Source organism: Myotis myotis, unplaced genomic scaffold (genome assembly GCF_014108235.1).
Source record: "Myotis myotis isolate mMyoMyo1 unplaced genomic scaffold, mMyoMyo1.p scaffold_m19_p_3, whole genome shotgun sequence".
NCBI lineage: Eukaryota > Metazoa > Chordata > Mammalia > Chiroptera > Vespertilionidae > Myotis > Myotis myotis.
In genome coordinates this window covers 39,405,619-39,432,672 of record NW_023416335.1, presented here as the reverse complement: position 1 = coordinate 39,432,672, position 27,054 = coordinate 39,405,619, and the positions used below count along the sequence as shown (strand labels likewise).

Genomic DNA, 27,054 nt, shown 5'->3' with positions numbered 1-27,054 from the left:
CACACCCCACACTGGGGATCGAGCCCGCAACCACAGCATATGCCCTGACCGGGAATTGAACCATGACCTCCTGGTTCATAGGTCAATGCTCAACCACTGAGCCATTCCAGCTGGGCGATTATAGACCTTTTTATAAATTCCAAAAATTGCATGGGATGAAGGTAATGTTAACAGTCTTGATGGATATATATAGTAATGTGTTGACAAGGTTTTTAATAAATTGATTCCAGAAGAAGTTTTATCTGTCTGTGTATAGAAGTCATCACTGTCAGCATCAAATACTATGGCTGAAGCCACATCATTTGTATAACATTGCCCTGGGCATTACGCAAAATAAGTACAAAATAACTATCTGATAAAAATTTACTATAAATAAATATATATTTGACAGTGTGGAGTTAATTATATATCTACACAGGGTGTCTCCAAAAATATATATACACACTTTAGCAACTGATAGCTCAATTCTAAAAATGAAATACATTTTAATAAACACCCCCTTTATAATTATTCAAAGTGTGCATAAACATTTTTGGGGATACTATATAAAAATATTTATAATACCAAGAACATTGTTTTTATCAAGCCACCTAAGGATTTTTTTGTGCGTTCTAAATAATTATAGAAGGTCCAACTTTTTTTTTAATTTTATTTTATTGTTTAAAGTATTACAAATAGTACATATGCCTCCTTTTTTCCCCCATTGACCTTCCCTCAGCCTCCCCAACCTCCCCCCACACACACACACACATGCCCTCACCCCCCCTCCCAGTGTCTCCCGTCCATTGGTTATGCTTATATGCATGCATACGAGTCCTTCAGTTGATATCTTACCTCCCCCCAACCCTCCCCAGCCTTTCTGCTGTAGTTTGACAGTCTGTTCAATGCTTAAACTTTTAATGCCAACAATTATATACAGCAATCCATGATTTACAATGGTTCAGCTTGCGTTTTTTTGTTTGTTTTATTTGATGATGGTGCAAAAGTAATACACATTCCATAGAAACTGCACTTTGAATTTTGATCTTTTCTTGGGCTAGAAATATATGGTTACAATATTCTTGTGAAGCTGGGCAGAAGCACTGAGCTGCAACTACCAATCAGCCATGGGATCATGAGAGTAAACTGCCAATACTGTATAGTGTAAGCATTGTTCTTGATGATTTTGCCCAACTGTAGGCTATGTGAGTGTTCTGAGCACATGTAAGGTCAGCTAGGCTAAGTAAGCTATGATGTTCAGTAGGTGTTAGGTGTGTTAAATGCACTTTTTACATACAATATTTTCAATTTACAATGGGTTAATCGGGAGAAAGTTGAGGAACATCTGTATTAATTTTTTTATATTTGTAAATTTGATCCTCCTTGTAAATATCTCATTTTCTATTTGTATTTAGTCATAAATTATATGAGCAGAATTATTATTTTAGAAAGCAGTAGAAAAGTAAACTGATTTATAGAAAATTGAGAGAAAACAATAGATTAGTTATTGCCCAGGGAAGATAGCTGGGATAGGTTTTTTTAATGCAGCAATAGTTATCTGGAAAAAATGAAATATTTTTAAAGATATTATTGAAAGTAAATGATGAGTGAATGAATGGCTGGCTGTATCTTAACTCTTAAAAGGTGCCAAATGGATGCAAGCACCTACCATCTGCTCTCACAGTTTATCTGCCCCGTGTCATTCTGCTGGTCCTGGCCACACATACCTAACTGCTTCGATGCTCACATTTTTTAGTAAGAATATAACATCAAAGTTTAGTTTCAGGAGAAAATCTAAGACTATGTGTATATTTTGTTACCGCTTGTATTAGTAGTCTGCAGCCCTGGCTGGTGTGGCTCAAAATGTGAGTTCCATTCCCAGTCAGGGCACATACCCAGGTTGCAGGTTTGATCCCTGGTGGGGGCAGGTCCAGGAGGCAACTGATTGATGTTTCTTTCTCCCTCTCTCTCCCTTCCTCTCTTTAAAATCAATAAAAAACATATCCTCAAGTGAGGATTAAAATAATAATAGTAATAGTAGTCTGTATTGCCTCCTCCCCCTTTACTCCATTCACAGTATAGATTGTTTATAAAAGTAGGTGACAGCCTGGCCAGTGTGGTCCTGACTAGGGCACTTGCCTGGGTTTCAGGATCAATCCGCAGTGTGGGGCTTGCAGGAGGCAGACGATGAATGATTCTCTCTCATCATCTATGTTTCTGTTGCTCTCTCCCTCTCCCTTCCTCTCTGAAATCAATAAGGACATGTTTTTTTTAAGTAGTTGTATATAGTGCCTAATTCATGTTACCAAAAAAAAAAAAAAAAAAGAAGCTTCTTCCATGTGTTTGGTGGTAACCTGCTTCAGTTTTGACATCCGGCCCCCAGTACAAAACTCAGTAAACATTTGTTGAATTTATGGATAAAGAATAAAAATAAAACATTGTAGAGAGTGTACATCCAAAAATGCTTTTTCAGCCTGGTGACCATGGATATGTTTGCATTGTTTCTGTGACATTTTTGCTATGGGCTGCAAACTGTCATATTTGAAGATCATCACTTCATTAGCTCATTCTATTTTGTATGCCTGTGAAATATCAAGAATTAATTCCAGCACTGGACATATGGCTATGTAGAAAAATATACCTGGCCCTTTCCTTGCTGAGGGCCCAGATGTAACTGCAAAGGTAGCATAGCAGGCTCAAGGCAGAAACAAAACTATTTCAAAAGCTTTATGGAGTTTTTTTTTCTTTTTTAATTACCCCACATTGCCTTACTAGAGCTTCAGAGCCATGGTTCATGTCTAGTGACTTGCCTTAGCAATGTTTGAAGTGACAACATGAATAGGATAAAGAAAGATACTTCCGTTTAAAGAATTTTCTGCCTCTGAATAGAGGGAACACTATATATCCTGTCTCTCTCAAATCTTTTTCACAAGGGTTAATGATCTTCAAGCTCAAGAGTTAGATTTGACTTTCCTTGCCAGGGGGATGGAAGCTAGAGATAGGAGATAAGATACTAAGCAAAAATTTTTGTGCTGTTTTACAGATATATCACCACAATTAAGATTCTAGAACTGATTTACTAACAGATGGTTTGTGAAAACTTACAAAAGAATAATTAGCATTTCTGTAGTATTTTATAGTATCCATAATACTTTAAACTGCTTAGTGTAGTATCTGGCAGTGACTAAAACATCTTCTTGCTATTATTAGTCAAGTCATCACCGTCATCTTTCTAACATAATACCTAAGTATCATTAATATTTCTATTTCACAAATAAGGAACCTGAGGCTCAGAAAAGTCACATAACATATTCAAGGGATCCAACTTGGGTCTTATTTCTAAATCCAAATCCAATTCTCTCCCCTTTTGTAGTGCATTCCATCTTGATTTTAGCCAGTGGCTAAATTGTGGTTAGCCTTGACTGTTAACATAGGGATAGACTTGATCTAGTCATTATAAGAGCCTCCACATTTTTCCAAGGTAGTGGATTAGGGAGACTGGGAAGGGGGTGGGAAATTGGAGGTGAGACCAGTTAGGAGTCTGTTGCATAGCTCAGATATCTCAGATATGAGTTATTTGGGGAATGAAAGTGGTTTTATAGTGGGGATGAAAATAAAGGGACATATTTTCTCACATCCAATTAATTCTTGCTCTGCCCATCCCCTGTAATCACTAGTATATTTGACCTGTTGTTACAGCTTCTCATCTCAACCTGATTACTACTAGGGACTATGGGAGACTTTTTGCTTTACACCCATTCTCCCTTGCTTCCACCATGATTTCTTATAACTGTTTCTAACTTCTTTTACTTCAGTGTTGACGTGAAACCTGTGAAAGTATCTGTAGCTCCTCATTCTCCATTGGCAGCTGCTGGGCACCTAATCTCTAACAATAATGATAGTTTTCAGCTCCTTTCTTTATTGTGCATTTGTTTTGTTTTGCCTTTTCCATCTGTCACCTGTTACTTCTCCTGGTTCAAATGAAAAAAACCTCCTTAATAGATAGCAGTCAATCTTATGACAGAAGAACCAACCAGTTACATGTCATATATATTTGATGTCCTCTTCCCCCGAGCTGTTTACTGTTGGAGAGAAGAAATGCTAATTCTATTGGTCCAATAACCTGAGCTTTCTTGAAAGCTGGTAGATTTGTGTGTGTGTGTGTGTGTGTGTGTGTGTGTGTGTGTGTTTTGTTTTTTGGGTTTTTTTTTTTTTTTTTTTTTTTTTACTTTGGTGCTGTTTGTATTTAGTAATTTGGAAATAAATATTTTAAGATCTTACTATCAAAAGAAATTTTCCAGGACAAAGCTCTTCTATTAATAATTTTTAAAGTTCTAAAAAGTCTTAGTTCGTCATAGCTTAGATGCATCCTTAAGTCCTCTTCATTCAAAAGTAGCTTTTAAAAAGTATTTGTAATTTGAACTTTGTATACCAGATACATATAAGTTTTCATTCATAAACTTTTTTGCCAAGAGTTCTGAAATGAAGGTGTGCTGAGAATATATATATATATATATATATATATATATATATATATATATATATCTTTTAATTTATGAATTTAGGTAACAGTTCAAATTGCATATTCCTGAACAATTGACTCAATTTAGTCTTTTCAAGTATAATAGGTGAACCTATTTCTTTTTGTTTTGTTTTGTTAATCCTCACCTGAGTATATATTTTTGCACTGATTTTTAGAGAGCGTGAAAGAGAGGGAAGGGAGTATGAAAGAGAGAGAGACAGAGAGAGATGGGTTGGTTGCCTCCCACACGCCCCAACCAGGGCTGGGCATCGAACCTGCAATTCAAGTACATGCCCTTAATCAGGGATTGAACTCTCCACCCTTCCATGTATGGGCTGATGCTCTAACCATTTAGTATACTGGCCAGGGCAAGTGGACCTATTTCTTAATGCACAGGTTTCAGATTTCAACTCTCATTGAAGATATGTCTGAACACCTTTGTTCCTTTGGTAAATTAAAGCTGAGTATTCTTCATATATGTGTCCAAGCTTGAATTTTCCCTGCTATTTAAATTACATAAGAAGATAATACTTTATTAACAGATTTGAAAATGATATTTTTGATTTGGTAACTGAATGTACATTAAAATGCAGATTGAAAGTTAGCTACACATTAAAGTATCAAATATAGACCAGCAACTGCTTTACTCTACCTTATTCTGGTATCTCAGATATTTTGCTTTTTTTAAAAAAAGGTTCAACTGGTTTATTTAGACAATTTTTGCATTTGATTCCTAAATGATAAGGCATGAGGCTTCTAGTTGCAAACACTTCCTCACAAATAATGCATTAGTTGTGTGGATAATCTTCATTTCCAATAAATAAAAAAATGACTAAATTTAGTCATCATTATATTTTTTCTTTTTTACATGGATATTTGAAGTATTGTGTTTAAAGTTTATTAAGAACACCATGTACTAAAAGTTCCTTTAGAAGAGTAGTTATTTGGATAACCAAGATAATTTTAAACATGATCACAGTGCAGGTATATTAGGAACAGAGTAATAGGAGGCATATATGGTCGTTCCATTGGAATCTTATGCTCTTAAGTCATAAGATAAAATTATCATTCTAAATACAATAGTTTACACATGGGTCATTACTTATTTTGTCAAAACCACTACCCACCTTGTCTCCTTCAAGCAGTCCATTATTATGTATTTTTGGTGCTCCTCCAAAATATATTTGAAATCTTACCTATTTTTACTATTGTTGCCTTCATCCCACTTCCAGTCATCTTTATCTGTTGCCTAGAACACTACAGTCATCTCCTAACTACTTTCATGCTGCTTGTTGTGTCCCTAAAATCCATTTCTGTATACTAGCTATACTGATCCTTAACACATAAGCCATGTAACTTCACTGCTGAAAGACCTCTAATGGCTTTCTTCTGTTCTTAGAACAGCACCCCCTGGTTCTTCTTCAGTCATCTCTCATGCTTTTCTTCCCCCTTGCTCTTTATGTTCTAGCCATGCTGGTCTTGTTTGTTTTTTCCTTGAATAAGCCTAGCACTTTCCTACTGCCTGTCTGTTATATTTTATTTTCCTTATGTCTAAAATGTCCCTGGTTTTTTATGGCTAACTCAATTCTCAACTTCAAGTTTCTGCTTGGATTTCATTTCCCTAGTGATGCCTTTATTGATCACCTCATGTAACATTGGTCTGCCCAAGTTATTGTATATTAATCAGTAGTAGTTGCTTTCTTTGTTACAGTTATCACAGTCTTTATATTGTTTGTTTGTTTGTTGTGTTTTCCCTAACTTGAAAGTAATCTCTAGCACCTTATTTGTCTATCCTATATAATAAAACCCTAGTATGCAAATCGACCGGTCACTATGACGCGCACTTACCACCAGGGGGCAGACGCTCAATGCAGGAACTGCCCCCTGGTGGTTAGTGCACTCCCACAGGGGGAGCGCCACTCAGCCAGAAGCTGGGCTCACGACTGGCGAGTGCAGCGCAGGTAGCGGGAGCCTCTCTTGCCTCCGCAGCAGCGCTAAGGATCCCTTGGGGGATGTTTGATTGCCAGCTTAGGCCCGATCCCCGAGGGTTCCCAGTCTGCAAGAGGGCACAGGCTGGGCTGAGAGGACCCTCCCTCGAAGTGCACGAATGTCGTGCACTGGGCCTGTAGTTGTAAATAATGCTGCAATGAACATATAGATGTATATGTCTTTTTAATTTAGTGCTTTGGGTTTCTTCAGATAAATACCCAGTAGTAGAATTGCTGGGTCTCTTTTTGTCTCGTGGTAGCCTTGGTTTTAAAGTCTGTCTAGTCTGGTATAAGTATTGCTATAAGTATTGTTTGTTTTTATTTTCATAAAGTATCTTTTTCCTTTTATTTTCATTCTCTGTGTCTCCTTTCACCTGAAGTGAGTCTCTTAGACTGCATATGTGAAGGTCTTGTTTTTTTATCCATTCAGCTACCATATGTCTTTTGATTGGAGCATGTCATTCATTTGCATTTAAAGTGATTATTGATAGGTATGTAGTTATTGCCATTTTATTATTCATTTTTTAATCCTTTTTTTTCTCTTCTTAAAAAAAGACCCTTTAACATTTCTCATAATACTGGTTTGGTGGTGATAAACTCTAGCTTTTTATTGTCTGGGAAGCTCTTTATCTGTCCTTCGATTCTAAATGCTAGCTTTGCTGGATAGAGCAGTCTTTGTTGTAGGTCCTTTCTTTTCATCACTTTTAATATTTCATGCCAGTCCCTTCTAGGCTGCAAATCTCTGTTGAGAAACCAGCTGATAGTCTTAAAAATATGGAATGCTTCATGAATTTGCCTGTCATTTGTGCCAGAGCCATGCTAATCTTCTCTGTATCATTCCAGTTTTAGTATATGTACTGACAAAGTGAGCACCCTTAATGGTTTTTTTTAAAACATTTAAAATGCCTGAGTTACATGGTCGTGATCAGTTGATCCCTCACAATCAAACAGTTAGAAATCCAGTCTTCTGATAAAATTTCTATTCTTGATTTCTATGAAAGCAGATTATTTTCATTTACAATGGCATGGAATATCCCTGAAAGCTTTAAATATCTTATTTGTATCATTACTCTCCTTAACTTAATTTTTACACTACATTTACAGTTTCTCTGTTCTTCTTCAGTATGAATTCTGAAACCGAGAGAAAGTCAGGGCAAAAGATTGTGGTTTCCTTTCATTATTTAAGCTAAATTACCAGAAATGCCCTTTAAAATTAAATATTTAGTCATGTCAAAACAAGTCACTTTAGAGGAAGAGGGCAGCCTTATTTAGCTCATGTTTTTCTTACAAGAAGTACTGATGTTTCATGCAAGCATGCTGTGGTAGGAGACTTTACCTCCCAGCCAAAAACAGTCCTTTCTGTAGAACTGCCATAATACTGTATTGAAAGATTAAAAATTTCTGTTCCAAGGGTGGGGAAACGGGCACTCTTAACTTAAGCACTGTTGTTTTTAGTATGCATTTCAGGATGTCCTTTGAGACTGTGTGTGTGTGTGTGTGTGTGTGTGTGTGTGTCTGTGCACTCATATACACACAGCAATCTGATGAACTAACCTAGAAATAAGGTTTTTCTGGTTCAAAGGGTGTGCCAGACACATACACACATATTATGTGCACCTTTGAGACAGAAATCACACTTCTAGGTATAGTTCATCAGATTGTTGTTTATGTTAGTGAAAAAAGTGAGGGGATGAGAACCCTTCATATGCATTAATGGGGGGTGGGAATAGTTAAATTATGGTATAGTTATTGCATAGATTCTATAAAATGGAATACTGTGTAGGCATAGCATGTATTGCAATGGAAAGCTTCCTGATAGTACATGAAAATTGAAGCTCCTTTTTTATAAAAATGTATATCTATATGTAAATAGTCTAAAAAGATATACAGCAAAAGTTATAGTGGTTAGTCTCACGATGATGAGAGTAAGAATGTTTCTCATTTTCCTCTCTATCTATTTAGTTCTTTCCAGAGACTATTTTTTTCCTAAGTACTATGTATTTAATATGAGCAAGGAAAAAAGGAAGAAAACCCATTTTTGTTGCATCACTAAAGAAGTTCAAACATAACTTTAGTAAAATTGTCATGGAAGTGATTTAATCATCAAGTATTCTTGACATTTTGTCTTTATAACACATCAAACGCTTGTAACTATTCATATTTACAAAGCTGCCTCACTAAGTCCATCAACATTGTACAGCTAAGTGATACTCAAGCCAATATTTCTGAAGTTTCATTCGATATATTAAGCAGTTGCTTAAAAGAACTAGTTTTTTTATTAATACATTATGTAGCCGAAACCGGTTTGGCTCAGTGGATAGAGCGTCGGCCTGCGGACTGAAAGGTCCCGGGTTCGATTCCGGTCAAGGGCATGTACCTTGGTTGCGGGCGCTTCCCCAGTGGGGGATGTGCAGGAGGCAGCTAATCGATGTTTCTCTCTCATCGATGTTTCTAACTCTCTATCCTTCTCCCTTCCTCTCTGTAAAAAATCAATAAGATATATATATAAAAAAATACATTATGTAATCATGCTCATGAATACAATAATATGAAAATTCATGTTAATAACACAAGTATTTGTTCACAGACTATAAACAGCAGCCACTGTATGACCTTGGTCATGCTCTTAAAGGAAATATCAAGGAAGATGCACTAAAGTTGATGAGAATCCAGCTGATGTTTAAGATGTGGACAAGATGGTATCCTGCTCATGGTCAGGTTAACAATAATACATACATTAAATATTTTTAGAATTTTGCATCTTCAACTTTATTCCCAAGTGATATTTAGAAAAGGGACAAAATGAACACAATGCACAAAACTATTAATAAATATAGGACATGGAAAGAAGTAACTGCCATCCCCACTAACCAAATGCTTAGTTTTCCTAGCAGTATAGTTGACCCTGTCATATTTGTCACATTTGTCTGCTGAGGCTACGTCTGCTACCCAGATTCCTCAGTCCCATTTAGCCTCAAATGAGCAAGTTTCCTAGCTGCAGGATTTCTGGCTGCAGGAGTTGCAGGAAGCTATCCACCCCACAGGCCATTTGCTATTTCTTGAATCACCATACCCAGTCGCACCAGCTTTCACATTGTCTAGTCCATATCCTGCCTGAAATACTCTTCCCCCAGGTTCTTGCTTGGCAAACTCCCTTACTCCCTGCACGTCTTTGCTCATAGGCTACCTTCCCAACAAGGCCTACCCTGGTCGTGTAATTTCAAATTGAACCTGTGCCCAACAGTTCCTTTGCTGATGTACATTTTCTTTTTCCCATTGCGCTTAACACCTTGCAGTAAACCTATAATTTACTGTTGACTAGAGGCTTGGTGCACAAAATTCGGGTAGGATCCCTAGTCCTGGCCTGCGTTCAGGGCCTTCCTTCCCCGGCTGCCAGCTGCAGGCTGGGGCCTTTCGCCTTCCACGCCACCCCCTGGTGGTCAGCAGACGTCATAGCTAGCGGTTGAGCTCCCAGTTGGTCGAACTCCCGAGGGGACAATTTGCATATTAGCCTTTTATTATATAGGATGTCTGTCTCCTCTGCTAGACTATCATTATTGTGAGGGCAGATATCTTTGTTTTATTCATTGATGTATCTATAGGTGCCTACAATAGCATCTAGCACATAGTAGTCTCTCATCAAATAAGTATGCGTTAAATGGATGAATAAATATACATGATTGTTTATTATGAGTTACTTATGCAGTGACAGGCAGTTTTCAATAGAGCCTTCAGTATTCACATAGTTAAAACCATCCCACGTTTTTGTGTTTGAACAGTATTGTCAGTGAAATAGAACTGCCTTGGTCCTGAAGTGCTTTCTGCCTATGAGTCAGCATGTTGGCTGTAGCTGCTTTGGTTGGAGTCGAAAATCTCTGCTGCTTGGTGTCCTGGCCCCACAGAATCTGTTGAGGTTTTCTCCTACCTTTTGGCCTTCCTCCTGATGTGCCCTTTCATATCTCTTGTAAAGATCGTCCTGCTAGGTGTTGTTCTTAGACCAGAAGCTCTGAGCAAATACTCTGGTATGTGTGGATTACAGGAGTGACCCACTATGTCTGTTCTGATTTTAACTTCAGAGCTTAAGAACATCTTAGAAATTCTCTAGTCCAATTCGTTTTAAAGTTCAAGAAACAGAAGAACCAAGAAATTAAGTTAATTTTCTAAATTCACAAAACTAGCTAGAAGCAGTTCTATGACTGGAATACTTTGAGTGTCTTGCTGCTGCCGTTTGTTTTCTGTCCTTTTAATTTTTTTACATTTTTTATTGGGGTGGCATTGGTTAATAAAACCATACAGGTTTCAAGTATATAACTCTACAACACATCATCTGCATAATGTACTGTGTGCTCACCACCCAAATTCTTTTCTGCCACCATTTTACTCCCTTTTGCCCTCTTCGGACCTCCCCTCAACCCCCTTGCCCTCTGGCAGTCACCATACTGTTGTCTGTCTGTTTTTTGCTTGCTTGTTTGTTTGTTTTTGCTTAATCCCTTCACCTTTTTCACCCAGTTCTTCAGCCCCCCTCCCCTCTGACAGCTATTAGTCTGTTCTCTCTCTATGAGTCTGTTTCTATTTTGTTTGTCAGTTTATTTTGTTCATTAGATTCCACAAATAAATGAAATCATGTGGCATTTGTCTTTCTTTGACTGGCTTATTTCACTAAGCATTCTACTGTCCAGGCCTGGCCAGGCTATCACAAAAGGCAAGATTTTGTTCTTTTTTATGGCCAAGTTGTATTTATTCCATAGTGTTACTGTACCAAAGCTTTTTTATCCACTCGTCTACTGATGGACACTTGGGCTGCTTTTAAATTTTGGCTGTTGTATATAATGTTGCAATAAACATAGGGGTGCATATATTCTTTCAAATTAGTGTTTGTTTTTTAATATGCCACATCAGAGAGCAAAACCAGTTTCCTCATGCCCTCTTCTATTCTGTCAACATAACTCTTTGGTTTTTCCCTTCTCCTCACTCATCTTCTTAAGAAGGGTCCAGGTTTCTCCAAATCTTATTTCCACGTATAGGACCTATTCCATCATCCCAACCTAAAGCCACCTAACCCTTCCCCACATGTGTCTGTATTTGGGGAAGGCAGGGTCACTTTTCTAGTTCCTCATTACTGTGATACTCTCAGCCCGGGGACCGGAGAAGGGATAGACTGACATCAGGTAGCTGCTGTGCTCCTTTTGACTCCTTCTCTTTCTCTTTTGACTGTCTGACCACACCGCACCAGCACCCTGACTTGGTTCACCTCTCCTCAGGAGCTCTTCACCTCCCTTGATTAGTATCTCCTGCGTCTTAACTTACTGACGCTGTGGTCTCAGTGTGCAGAAGGGGAAAGAAACACAACACTACATTTATCTAGTACTTTTTCCTGCATTATCTCCTTTGACCTTTTCAGCAACCTTTTGTGTTAAGTGGGAACAGATATTCTTGTTCCCTTTTTTACTGACAAGGAAGTGAAATACAGATGAGTAGAGTAAATGATTTGCTCTGTCTTTCAGCCTCCGAGTGGCTGGACTGGAAACTGAGCCTCCAAATCCTAGTTCAGGGGTCCTCACACTACGGCCCGCGGGCCACACGCAAATACAAATATTGTATTTGTTCCCGTTTTGTTTTTTTACTTCAAAATAAGATATGTGCAGTGTGCATAGGAATTTGTTCATAGTTTTTTTTTAAACTATAGTTCGGCCCTCCAACGGTCTGAGGGACGTGAACTGGCCCCCTGTTTAAAAAGTTTGAGGACCCCTGTCCTAGTTTATATGTTTTCCACTGTCTCCTATTTTAGTGTTGACAGAGAGACAAAAATGAATCACTGATCGGTATTATGAAATGCACATAATATCTTTTCTTCCTGAAGATCTTATTCAGTCTTTTAAAGTATTCTGAGAATGTGAATCTGAGTTTCTTTAGCTTCTTGGTTTTAGAAAAGACCTTGGGGAGGAGGGTCTCTCTCTGAAGCATGCCACACCTTTCTTCCCTCTCAGGCGTGCAACTTTACTTTTCTCTCCTAAACTCTGTCTCCACGAGACTTGCAACCACAGGAGCAACAGGCAGTGGCAGTTCATCCCAGGCTAACCCCTGAACCTGCCTGCAATGCACCCTTTTCTCTGACCTTTCAGTGCGCTAACAGCAGCCCCGCCTTGGCTCACTTCTGTTACTGTGACTGTTACTTCTCAGTGAGTCCATACTGCCCTGTGTGGCTCACTTCTTTGTTTCTAGACTCTAGAAACAAATCTAGAATCTAGAGCAGGGGCCCTCAAACTACCGCCCGCAGGCCACATGCAAATACAAATATTGTATTTGTTCCCGTTTTGTTTTTTTACTTCAAAATGAGATATGTGCAGTGTGCATAGGAATTTGTTCATAGTTTTTTTTTTAAACTATAGTCCGGCCCTCAACAGTGAACTGGCCCCCTGTTTAAAAAGTTTGAGGACCCCTAATCTAGAGGGTCAAAGCAGCCCTGCCTGGGCTCCCTCCTGTTGCTTCTTCTGTCCTAAGCCCTTCCTTTGTTTCCCTGTCCCCAGCTTTAATAAACATACTCTCAAAATCAGAAAGAAAAAAAAAGATGACTGAGTTTGGCTAGTGATCTAATGGACAGGTTAGGTTCTCTGATACTGACTAAATTACCATCTTTATTTAACAATTATTAAATGTTATTATATATAGACCTATGTTTGCAGTATTTCGTTGCCCTTTTGAGAATCTGTTGGTAATATTTATTCAGAGTCTTTATTCAAACAGTATGCCAGTTCACAAGTTTCGAAAATCTACATATTTGTAGTTTTTAATTAAAAAATATAAGAAATATTTTTTATATATAATACTCTTTTGAAACTAAGAAGTATTTGTTACAATATTTATCACTTAACTAATAATGTAAAGTGATGTTTTATCACTCCTTTTTATTATTACATATTGTGAACAGATTGAAATTAATTTTTAACTTAAATTCAACCAGTTTTATTGAATTGTATTAATGTTTATTTTACTTCACTGCCAAACAAAGCATTCTAGAGCACACTGTAACATATATATATATGTGTGTGTGTGTGTGTGTGTGTGTGTGTGTATATATAGCCTCATAAGAAAAAGAAAATGCAGTTATATCTTTGCAAGTAAAACAGATTAGGAACTGACATTGTCCTAACACTGTAGGCAGTGTTTGCTCCCTACAGAGCTTCTCTATACAGCAGGTCAAGAAGGCTTATGTGTGAAGCAGCTGATGTATTGGGTTTGTAATGCAGCTTCGTTCTCATTGCCATTTGTCCACCCAGAGGCCAAGGATACATATCATTGACGGTGTAAGAGTCCTGGATGTGGAAAACCCTTGTGTCCTGTGTTCAGAGCTCTCTGTGTGACCTGAGGCCAGCAAGCATAGGCACAGTTGGTTTACAGTGCATTCATACAAAGCTCTTTGATGTAAATTTTTCAAACCCATTTTCTGCAATATGGTAATATCCAAATTCTAGCTTTGACTGTGGATGTTGTTCTCCCCGCTCATTTTTAAGTTGTTTTTATATTTCAGATTGCTAAATGGCACACTGCCTAGAATATGCCCTCATATTGAGACCACTCTCGGTTTGATCTAGTGCCAAAGGAAAAAAAAAGAGATTCTGTTGGGAATATAGTTTGCTTTACATGTTAGGGTGAGTGAGAGAACCATCTTGAAAGGATGATGAAATTGTAGAAGTATTGTCGCTAACATTCCTGCCTATTTTTCCTGAATGATAAAAATTCTATACGACTCCTGCCTCAGTAAAGTCTTGGCTATGTAGTTTTCTCTTCGGACAGATTAGCTGTGTCCAGTCACATGTGTTATCACTTGTGTGCAGTTTTGCAGTTTACTTCTTTTATAAATTATAGATGCATTCTGCTTAAGGGAAAGTACACACACACACTGGTTTATATTGCAATCACAAAAGCTTTTAAAATGATGTTTAAAGTAAAACTGTTATACAGTGAATAACCATTGTAGAAAGTATCATCTTTAGGTTCCAAATTGATTTAGGATCTTTTTGCTTTGTTCTTTTCATATCATTTGTTATCTTTATTAGTTTAGCTTTTACCAGACATGTTCATTCAGAGACACCTTATCTTAGTCTAGTCTGGCTGCTATAACAAAAATACCATAGACTGGGTGGTTTAAACAATAGACATCTATTTCTCTCAGTTCTAGATGCTGGAAAGTCCATAATCAAAGCTCTGGTAGATTCAGTGTCTAGTGAGGGCTCACTTCCCTAGTTCACAGACTGTTCTTTTTGCTGTGTCCTCACTTGGCTGTAGGAGTAAGGGTGTCTCTTACTAGTATATAAGGGCACTAATCCCATTCATGAGGGCTTTACCCTCATGACCTCATGACCTCCCAACAGCCTGACCTCCTAAATACCATTACATTGGGAATTAGATTTCAGAATATGAATGGGGTGGGGGAGGCACACACACATTCAATTTCTAGCACGCCTATTCTAGTTAGGAAGGAAAAGAAGAGATAATATCAAATTGAAATGCTTAATCCTTGTCAGGCTGAAAAGAAACATAATTATCTTTCAACTGGCTAAAGTATAATCTATAATAATAAAAGCATAATATGCTAATTAGACCAGACAGCCGAACAACCTTCCGGATGTCCTTCTGGATGACCTGGACAAAGCTGGAGCTGCAAGGGCTGAGCCCCTTGCACGAATTTCGTGCATCCGGCCTCTAGTCTATAATAATAAAAGCGTAATATGTTAATTAGACTGGATAGCCTCGGGACAAAGCCAGGCTGCGAAGGCCGATGCAGCCGCTGCAGCTGCGAGGGCCAAGCCCCTTGCACGAATTTCGTGCATCGGGCCTCTAGTAGTTTTATAAAGGGATAGAGTGTAGCTTTTTTTGAAGGTTTTCATCCTCATGATTTCTACAAGCTTTTTTCTTATTTTGGAACTATTAGAACATGATCAATTTTGTATATTTCAGAGAATAGTAAAATGCTGATAATTATAAATTGTTTACTCAAGTATATTACTTCATCAACTGAAATGTTAAAAAAATATTGAGAAAGCATCTCTTATAATGAAAAAAATTTAAAATAATTGATCTAAGAAGATTTATTCTGAGAATAGTTTTCCAGATATATCTGAAAAGGTAAATTGATTTTAAAGGGTGTGTAATTGGTTAATTAAAAGACATCATTTAAAAAAAAACCTGTATATGATTCACTATGGGAGCCTCTGCTGAATGCCCTGAGGTAGATATCTGTCAAGCCAGTGGGCAAATAAGTTTTCATGCAACAAAAGAGAATATTTGTAGTAGAATAATAGAGAAAATACATGTTACCTGAAGTTTGTGCTAACTTTTACAATATATGTGTGTTTTGTGTATTCTCTCCTAGGTATGAGAAAGTGCCAGTCATCTTGGTTGGGAACAAAGTGGACCTGGAAAGTGAGAGAGAAGTGTCATCCAGTGAAGGTAGAGCCCTTGCTGAAGAGTGGGGCTGCCCCTTCATGGAGACTTCTGCTAAGAGTAAAACAATGGTGGACGAACTCTTCGCAGAAATTGTGAGGCAGATGAACTATGCTGCGCAGCCTGACAAAGATGACCCATGCTGTTCTGCATGTAACATACAATAGCATTCAGAAATGCCGATCCTGGACAGGCTTTGCCCAGTATCATAGGTGATACAAGCCTCGTCTGCCCGACTGCAGAGTTTGCAGGATGTGTGGTGTGAATCTATGGTGAAATAGCAGCCCTCATTCAGAATTCAGCAGTGATTGTCCGTTGATATCTCTGAGTAACATTTGGGTTCAGTAACTACAGTTTTCACCATTGTCCTCAGTCTCCTAGACGCACCTGCAACTTTGAGGCATAGCCAATCAATCTACAGGGTGATCTCCTTTGAAAGCAACGATGGCATCGTCGCTGAGTTGACCGAAGCAACTATTGTATAAAAAGTAATCATGAGAGAGAAACCAGAAGAATTCCTATGACCACTACAATTAAAATATTTTATCTTCTGTAAAAAAAAAAATAATAATAATAAGTAAAGGAGAAATATTTTCCTACAAGAGTACTGAATTTCAGGAATTGAGATAGTGCTTCTAATCAATGTATTCTGTCAAGTAAGATAACAGCTGACCTGCCAACAGCATTACAGGGAGAGATTCTTTGCTCAACTGACACATTTCTGTTTTTCAAAATTGATGCTTAATTGTAGATGTTATTCTAATTTGTGACACAGAACTAACTCATGCATCAGTCCTTGCTAGAGCAAAAGTCAAAACAGGTTGTGTAAACATACAGTCTCGCTTTAGAAGTGTAAAGTCACCTGCTTTGCCACAGAAAATGGAGGCTCTCACAAGGGTTTGATCTGAATTAAAGCCCCAAACCCACCCTCTGGTAATCAAGCAGATATGGTCTTTATTACATTTCTGAACAAGAAGGAAGCAACTGTGATGCAAAGAAACTGCGCAGCCTTACTAACAAGAAGCGTTCTAGTAGTAGCTGAACTAGTACCATCATGTAAGGAAAATGAAGCCATGTTGCATCCATATGTTCCCGTTTGCAGAAACCTCACAGGACAGTACAAGTATTTTGCATTTTTATGTTTGTTAAAGCAGCAAATTCCTTCTTGCCTTTAAGGGCTATGGTTGTGGTGTGATTCTTGGTTAACCTGCTTTCCAAATCAAGTTTGCTTGTAGCAGAGCTTTATTGCAGGCATTTAAAAAGATTGAATAACCATGTGAAATAATTTGGGCTTAAGAGTAGAACATAAATTATAGAGTGGAAGGTAAGAGACAAAAAAAAAAGTCTTTTATCTTTAATTTTCCTGGAGAATTATATAAAGATTTTCCTGTAACAATTTTGCCCTGATTACTGAAGTGGCAAATAAAGCTAGAGAATATTTTGTTTTGAAAAGGTGCTCAAGCTTCAACATTTCTGGTTTTCATAGCCGTGAAGTATTTATCGTTTGCATGACTAATGGCACAGGAAAAACCTATACAGTCAAGTGTAGGAAGGTTTTTTACCTAACCTCAGAGTTATAAATGCTAAAGAGAGTACCTTAAGCTGATTTTCAAGGTAAATTTGGCCTTTGGAACTGCAATATCGCTGAGCCTGTGGTCTACATACCACCCCACATTTTGTTGTTCCACACTCTTGTGCAAGTAACCTCTGGTCTTATGTGTGTAACTGAGAGAATAGTGTATGTTGTGTGTGCATGTGTGTTTTATCGTTCCTAAGAATTTGGCACAAGTCAGAGATGATCGCCTATACTGAGAATCCGTGCTGCAGAAAATAATTATCAAAAACATCTTTTTCTTTTAAATTATTTATGTGTTTGTTAAACATCATTGAAATCATTGGTAGCCCCCAGTGTTTAGTAAACTGGCAGTAAGCTTAAAGGATAGAAAAAAGGTGGGTAGTAACTTCTTATAGATGAGAAAACAAGTGTGTGGGTAAAACCAGGCCAGAGTTGTTAAGTCTGAATCATGAATGTTTCCATTCTTCAGTATAGATTTTTTTAGAAACCCCCATTATGAAGCACCTTGTTTATAGGACAAAAAGTTCTAATCAATTTCATTGAAACAAATTCTATCGTGTAAAAAAGTTGATTTGACTCAACCTGTAAAGAAATCAAAGGTTTAAGAAGGATGATTTCTCTACTGAAATATAAATATTTGTTAGTGAATTGGTTGAGTTTTGACGCCTCTAACTTCTCAGAATGATAGAATTCCATATTTAACAGCAATTTATGACAACTAAGATTCCACATTAGAAACCTCTATAAAGATTCTACAGTTTTACCTAATGGATTGCTATGCAGATAAGAAAAATAAGTTTAATAATATGAAAGGTATGGCAAAATGTAAGGTGAAAAGATTATTTAGAAATTGGGGTTTTAGTTAGAAGTGTTCGTGTCAGACAGTAAGGTGGGCTTTCACTGTAAAGATGTTAATAACTAACTTGGCTGCCTGATCACAGTGTTTCCTACGTACTTGGGGACAAAACGTCAACGGCGATATCCAGAAACGTGGAAACCCTCGTGTGCTCTTACTGTTGGTATTTCATCTGGTATGAATATAACTCAGCTTGAATGAATGTGTTTGTTGAGATGTTAATAAAAAGCTTAAGAACAGGAAGATTAAATTTGTTGTCACATGAAATAATAGTGGCTACAGAGAAATGTTGGTGACCTTGTATCACTATTATTTTATGCCCTGATCAGACTAGCAACTAGATAAGTGGAAGTTTTTCTAACATGCCTTAAAAATATTATGGTTTGATCCAAAGACCCACTTTTTTTTTTTAGCTATTTTATAAGTTTTGTTGGTTTTGCTTTGTCTTGTTTTACTTTTATACAAAGGCAGCATTTGTTAAATTTTTGTTGTTGTTTTATGTTGCAGCTTTTTTGGGTTCTTTTAAGCTGTGATAGTGACGGTAACTGATGCTTTTCATTTTGTTCAACTTACACAAAACAAGCCAGCATCTGATCAAAAGTATTACATAAAATCTTTCTTAAACTATTGAAAGGTGCTTTGGTGATTTTCTCCTTTTGGTTTGTAGAATTAGGACCGAGCGTGACTAATTACTACAGTTGCCATCACTTTTCTGTGGTAAAACTACTGATATTTGCTTTTCTATATAAAAAATGTTGCCTAAGGATGTCTGCTATTTGTTTTCAAGAGTTGTCCAGTGGGAATGTTGTCTCTTTATGTGTGAATATGAAAGTGCTTATTTTGTTTGTTGCTGTTGGTTTTTGTTTGTTTTGTTTTTTAGTTTTTTGTTCTTCTCGGTAGTCCTGTGTTAGCACTGGGTAAGCTTTAAATGTCTCCTTAGCCAATCAAATCTTAAAGACTATGGGGGTCTTTTCTTTTTTTAATTAACATGTCATTGTGCATCTATTAAATCTTGATCAGGGTTTCAAGAATGACTGCAGTGGATTTTGGAAACAGACTTATCATTATTGATTTGGGGTTTCCCAGAGATAAATATAGTTCACAGTTAATTGTTGAGCTCTAATACAACTGACCATTTAAAAATTTAACAACAGTTTATTGTTTTGTAACAATGTCAGTTGTTAAACCTTGACATTTCAATTAAAACACGAATTGTAGTTATAACTCTGCAAATTCAACAGTTGTATTTGGAGTTAAATTATTTTAACAAATAAATTTATTTAATGAAATTTTCTCTGGATTTTATTTGGTTTTGTACATGTTCATGATTGAAATGTGTTTACCACATACAAAAACAACTAGAAATTGCCACCAAATGAATTTAATACTCTTCATACAGAGATATTCAAGCTGAATAAAATTGAGAATTTATCGTATTAAAAGGGAGGTTAGGAGTTAATTTTCATACCCTTTATAAAAAAAAATAACACGATTTAAAAATCAGCAATCGCAAATACATATAAACTTATCTCATAGTTTTATACATATTTTATTTTCATTTTCTGCCCACAAGTTTATTCAACACAAAATAATGCTATCTGGCTAATTTGAAGTCTCAGTGCTAATCTTAACAAAACTGTTCTAGGTAACATTACTAGTAATTAGCAGTTGCTTTTTGGTCTTGCTAGTATCACCAAAGTGCATCAGTGCCCTTCCAGTGATGGCTTGGAGCTGTCTTTCTGGTCCTGTGGAGTTTGAGGTGCCAGAAGCTGGAGGTAGCTGGTGGACCTGCCTGTTCTATATGGGGCCCTGTGAATGTTGACAGATGCTGTTAATTATATACAGCTTCAGCTGCTCTGATAAGGAGCCCATTCATTCCCAAGCCAATTTAAACTATGCCTTTTGGTTATGTTGCCTTCAATCTCTGTTGAAATCCCCTGGCAACACTCCACCAGTGTAGAAGCTCCATTGTGTTAGGATATAAGAATAATTTGAATGAAGATAACAGAGGTACTGTTGACAGAATCTCAAATATTTAAAGGAAAATGTGCCTATGTTTTAGCACCATAGATAAATATCTGCTGGTTAGCTTTCTTTATATTCTCACTTGAAGCATTTGTAAAGTATTTAAATTAATTCTCGTTTCAATTGGAAGAATTTCTTTGTGACAAAAAAAAATAGTATTTTGAAATTCTTCCAAGTTACACAGTTTATTGATTGTTAGAGGTCCATGAATGGACATGCAAGTAGCTGAAGAAATAAGGTGCCACCCAATTTGGAGCCCATCTGACCTCTGGACCTTTCTTTCTTAATTTCAAATATCCCTGTTTAAATTCTAATAAGAATATAAATTCTAATAAGACAGTGACACTTCATTGGTTAAATGGGTTTTGTTTTGTTTTCCTGGTTTTTGTTTTTTTTAAATCCTTTATGGTATTAGGTTTTTAAAGATCTGCCACTCTTCCCGGTGTAAGGTGATGTGTTATTTCTTGCAATATTTTCTTAGAACTACTCTTCATGTTACTAAGAATTCCTCCAAGACTTATTAGTGGAGAAGAAGGGAGGAGACTATCTACTTAAAAGATTAAATACAAACACCTTTTTAAGTACACACAAATTAGGAAAAAAGAAACCAAAGAAATGATACTTGGTTTAGGGGAATTTTTTATAAGCTTCTCCCATTTCAAAAACTCAAAAGTATCAGCCCCAGCCAGTTTGGCTCAGGCCCTCAGACTGAAGGGTCCCGAGTTCGATTCCAGTCAAGGGCATGTACCTTGGTTTCAGGCTCGATCATCGGTGAGGGTGCAGTAGGCAACCACTTGATGTGTCTCTCACATCGATGTTTGTCTCTCCCCCTCCATTCCACTCTCTAAAAAATCAATGGGAAAAATATCCTAGGGTGAGGATTAACAAAAACAAACAACCCTCAAAAGTATCATATTTCATTGCTTTATCATATGATTACAATTTAAAAATGACAGCATGTGGGATATAACAGATTTTTATCTTTAAAAAATTAGATATTAGTGAAAAATACAAAAATAAAAGGAAAAGCCATCCAATTCCCTAGTCCACAAAAACAAAACAAAACATATTAACATTTGTAAATCATTCCAAACATATTTCTATGCAGATACACACAAGACATAGGTAGAAGGATGAATAACTCCATGCTACTCATGAGAAACTGGCTATAAAACAAATCATCCAAGGTCACTTGACTAATAAAGTGGCAGAGGTAGGTGCAGACCCAAGCTTCTAACTTTCAATCATCTTTTCCTCACTGTTAATTCTTCTGGTGAAGTGATTTCCACTTACCCAGGCTCATTCAGCTATTACTCATTGAGGGTTACACCTACGTTTAACATGATGCAGCAATACACAAATAGGCAATACATCATCCCTGATATACAGCTTAATTCTGGCTGCTATAACAAAATACCATAGACTGGGTAGCTTATACAACAAACATTTATTTCTCACACTTCTGGAGGCTGGGAGGTCTATGATTAAGACTGACAGATTTGGCCCAGCCCGTATGGCTCGGTGTTTGAGCCTCCACCAAGAACCAGGAGGTCACGGTTCAATTCCAGGTCGGGCACATGCCTTGGTTGTGGGCTCAATCCCCAGTGGGGAGTGTGCAGGAGGCAGCCGGTCAATGATTCTCTCTCATCACTGATGTTTCTCTCTCCCTTTCCCTTCCTCTCTGAAATCAATAAAAATATACATATTTTTAAAAGTGACAGATCTGGTGTCTGGTTAGGGCCCATCTCCAGGTTGCAGACTGCCAACTTCTCACTGTAACCTCATTTGGTGGAAGAGAGAAGGCAGCTCTCTGAGGTCTCTTTAATGATGATACTAACCCCATGTGTGGGCTCCACCCTCATGCCTAATCCCATCCCAATACCATCACACTGGGGATTAGGTGTCAAGGTATGAATTTTGAGGGGATTCAACCATTCAGTCTATATATGGCACTAGTTTTGTCTCCTTGCCTTTCCCTTTGCCTCAAGTAGATACAAATTAGCCCTACTGGCAAGAAATAATTCATTTGTACCTTTTCTACTTCTGCCTGCCAGTACTCCAGTAACACAGGCCAAACCAGAGTCCTGGGCACAGCCCACAGAGGCTGCTGCTGGCTCAGTTCTCTCAACAGCCAGCATGACCAGCCTGAGCTCTTCCATTCTGAGAATTTGAGGCATCTGGATGCTGGTGGGTGGGGGTGGATGGCAATACAACAGAGCTCCAGGCTCCGCTGTTGTAGGATGTGTCTACTTCCTAAGGAAGTGTTCAGGCTAACAATGGGATCTGCAAGGGGCCAGCTCCTGGAGGGTGGACAGCGGGGCACTGAGCTAACTTGGGGATAGTAGCAAAGCTGAGGGGATCAGAGGGATCGATGTCAGATACTACACTGAAGAATAAATCCTGGGTCTATGCCTACAGTTAAAAATTAGACTATTTATTTATTTATTTATTTATTTATTTATTTATTTATTTATATTTGTTAATCCTCATCCAAGAAAATTTTTTCATTAATTTTTAAAGAGAGTGGAAGGGAGGAGGAGAGAGAGAGAGAAACATCAATTGGTTGCCTCCCACATGCACCCCCGACTAGGGTACGGGATCGGGCCTTCAACCTAAGTATGTGCCCTTGACCAGGAATCAAACCCAGGACCCTTTAGTCCAAGGGCCAATGCTCTGTCCACTGAGCTGAACCAGCTAGGACAACATTTTTAGATTTTAGTGAGATTTTTAGTTTAAAATGTCAGGATTGGAAAGCATTTTCTAGGCTGCTCCTACAAAATGAGGGGTGATTCACATATACTTAGAGCAATGGAAATAAATCATTTTTAAGTGAGGAACACTATGAAAGCCAAGAAATTATATACTTTTAGTGGAAGGACAGTAGAATTTCTGTTTAAAGAATCACAGCAAATAAAAAAGTGTGAACCAAAGCAACTGGGACTTCATTTATTTAGCCCTCAGTCATGTCTCAGTGGTAAGAAAGGGAGAAAGCCAGGACCTACAATCTGTGAGTCCGGTTCCAGAGGGAGATCTGCCATGGAACATTCCAGCACGTGGACGTTCTTTATTTCTTTGGATAACTTTTCCCCCATGTGTGTTCTGAAGAGGTCTTATACCATGAGATGTTTTGCAGGAAATTATTCTAGAGGTCAAGTAAGTTTGAAAACTGCATAATACATCTCACTTCTTGGAAAAGGCCCTGAAAAAAATCCACTGATTTTCTAAAACTAATCTGAGCCCAGGACACTCTCTTCGTGGAATACATAGTAGTATGCTCTGGAGCAAAACTTGGGGAATGTTGCTGTTAGATATTTGCCTTCCAAACCGTGCTGTGGGGACTCTGTCCAGGTCTCGGGGCCTGGGTCACCTGTGAAGCTGAGACGAGAGAGAGAGAGAGAGAGAGAGAGAGAGAGAGAGAGAGAGAGAGAGAGAGAGAGAGAGATGGCGAGCTCACTGTGGTCTCTGTCCACTTTCCTCAGACTCATACTTAACCTTTGCCCTCAGAGTTTACCTTCTTGAAAAAGGTAAGAGGAGGAAGAAGGAAAGAAAATCAAGAAAAATGTCAAGACTAAACAATGACTGTTTTCTCCTTAAAGCTTATAGTGGCCACTCTTTATGTCTAATCGGCCTGGCCACCGTGGCTCAGTGGTTGAGCATTGACCTATGAACCAGGAGGTCATGGTTTGATTCCCAGTCGGGGCATATACCCAGGTTGCCGGTTCAATCCTCGATCATGTAGGAGGCAGCTGATCAATGATTCTGTCTCATCACTGATGTTTCTATCTCTCTCTCCCTCTCCCTTCCTCTCTGAAATCAATGAAGATACATTTTTTTAAGAAAAAAGAAGATATATGTCTAATCGTAGGCCAACTCACGACAGAGTGTTTTTTCTTAGCAGATAGCAGCCTGGACTTATTCCCCACACTACAGTACCCACCCCATTGCATTGTGACTCACCAGTTTCCTTGACCTTGGCCAATGTCAGGAAATGATGAGGAGGTACCATTAAGAAAGCACTGGCTGACATCAAGACATCCCTGAATCTTACCCTTGATCATCCTCATCTCATCCTTAAGAGATATATAAGCTTCTGTGTACCCACGGTCACGCAATCACACACACACACACACACACACACACACACACACACACACACACAGACACCAGAGTGAGGGAACAGCAATTGCTTGCTGGAGATTTCACTGTAGAACTGCAGTGAAGAATACTAATGCACTAACTGTACTCCCACAGGCTCAGGTTGCCAAGGAACCTAGAATGAGAAGCAGACTAGGTTGCCCATTAACTGATTTGGTTTATGGATTATTTTAACAGGCCCATGAAATGAGATTATCTTTCTTCCTAGAGAGGTTTTCCTCCCAGAGAGCCTTTGTAATAAAGAGGCAACTGATAAGACCTGGTGGTAGACACCCGGATGGGAGGAGCTGTTTTGAGGAGCATGAAACCTGGAATGTCCCTCTCCTCCCCCAGCAGAGCTGCTTTCTGCTGCAGGGAGCCTGTCAATGAACTAGTCAGAACTAGTAACCCCACACTCTCTGAAATGTGAACATAGGTCACTGTAGCACCTTAACCAAATTTAGTCTACAAACCAGTTCATCTGCAATCTATAATAATAAAAGCATAATATGCAAATCAGCCTAACGGCCAAACAATGGGACTGTCCAGATGATCACACTATGACACTTACTGGTGCCAGGCCAACCAAGGCAGGTGCAATGTGATTGGTCAGAGGCCCCGCCATTGCCCCATGATCACCCTGCAGAGGGAGGCCTAGGCTGTGGCAGGTGGGCAGGGCCTTTCTCTGTGGGGCAATTGATCGTGAGGCTTCGGGACTGCAAGAGGGCACAGGCCAGGCTGAAGGGACCCCCCCACCCCAGTGCACAAATTCATGCACCTGGCCTCTAGTCCTATATAATAAAAGCCTAATATGCAAATCGACCAGTCACTATGACACGCACTGACCACCAGGGGGCAGACACTCAATGCAGGAGCTCCCCCCTGGTGGTCAGTGCACTCCCACAGGGGGAGTGCTGCTCAGCCAGAACCCTGGCTCATGGCTGCTGAGTGCAGTGGCAGTGATTGGAGGCTCTCCCTCCTCTGCTGCAGGCGGGCAGTAAGGAGCGAGGGGTCCTGGACTGCGAGAGCCCCGGACTGCAAGAGGGATGTCTGACTGCTGGCTTAGGCCCGATCCCCAGGGGAATTGGGCCTAAGCTGGCAGGAGGACATCCCCTGAGGGGTCCCAGACTGTGAGAGGGTGCAGGCCGGGCTGAGGGATGCATGCCACTCCCCCCCCCTCCCCCCGGTGCACAAAATCTCATGCACTGGGCCTCTAGTCGGTTAATAAAGAGTTTACCTTTGAGGTTGGTTTTTTATTATTCATTAATCCTCACCTGGGTATATTTTTTAAATTGATTTTAGAGAGAGAGGAACTGGGAAAGAGAGAGAAACATTAATTGGGTTGCTTCCTGCAGACGCCTAGACTAGGGATGGAACCCATAACCTAGGTATGTGCAACCTAGTCTAACTGGCAATCTTTCAGTGCACAGGACAGTGCTCCAACCAACCGAGCTACCCAGCCAAGGTTGAGGCTTGTTTTTTTAACTGACCAACAGCAGACCTATAGTAAGATGCCCAAACCACCAACCACATCAAGATATAGAACATTTCTGTCACCCAGAAGGCTCCTTTGTGCTCCTTCTCAGTCAGTATCCACACCCCAGAAGCAACCACTGTTCTCACTTCTATCACCAGGAGTTAGTTTCACCAGTTCTTGAGCTTCGTATCAATCAAATCACACAGTCTGTACTCTTTTGTGTCTAGATTCTTTTGTTCAACATAACATCTGTGAGATTACTCATGCTAATACTTATAATAGCAGTTTGTTTTTTCTTATTGCTGTATAGTATTCCTGTGTAAAAACATACATTTATTTATACAGTCTATACCTGATGAGTATTTGGGCTGTTTCCAGTTTGGGTCTGTTATGAATAAAGCTATGAACATGCTTGCAGATGACTTTTGATGAACAGATACAATGCTCATTTCTTCTAGGTAAATAGCTATGAAGGGAATTGCTAAGTCACAATAGACAGTGTTCTCAAGTGGTTGAACCAGTTTACACAATAACAAGCAATGTGTGAGAACTCAGTTGTGCCATGTCACAGGATGGACTCCCTGGTGAGCAGGGTCAAAGCTCAAGTGTGCAGGATGTTTATGATGGAGTGCCCTTGGGATCAACTCCTGTGGAAGAGAGTAGTAGGAAGTAAGATTGGACAGAGGAAGTGGAGTTGCATGCAGCGCAGGCCAACAACCTGGGATTGGGGTGGGACGTTAGAATGGCCTCTCAGAATTGTTCCATGTTGGGCCATCTGTCACTGTGACCTTGAATCAGATGCAGCCCAGGCACTCTCTGAAGGACTGGAGATGGAGACTGTCAGCAGCGGGGGCAACAATCACTTCATTGAAAGGAGCTCCAGGCGGTGCCTCAGAGTGTCTACCACACACCCACACGCATACCTAATGCCGTCAGTGTTTTTCATTTTAGTCATCCTGGTGGGTGTGTAGTGGTATGTCATTGTGGATTTCACTTTGTATTTCTCTAAGGTCAGTAATATTCATATGCTTATTGGCCATTGGTTATCCTCTT

General features: G+C 38.8%; 1 protein-coding gene and 1 non-coding gene across 2 annotated transcripts in view; one reads left to right on the top strand and one right to left on the bottom strand.

Moving 5' to 3' along the window:
• Window positions 1-19,654, top strand: part of RAP2A (RAP2A, member of RAS oncogene family) — a 32,222-nt gene extending 12,568 nt beyond the window's left edge. Inside the window, exon 2 of the mRNA XM_036299024.1 lies at window positions 15,863-19,654. Coding sequence (XP_036154917.1) covers window positions 15,863-16,100 — 238 coding nt within the window. The 3' untranslated portion in view covers window positions 16,101-19,654. The remainder of the gene's footprint in view (window positions 1-15,862) is intronic.
• Window positions 7,258-7,362, bottom strand: LOC118652255. Its single transcript, XR_004966521.1, has one exon. It is a non-coding gene; the product is annotated as a U6 spliceosomal RNA (small nuclear RNA).
• Window positions 19,655-27,054: the final 7,400 nt, after the last annotated feature.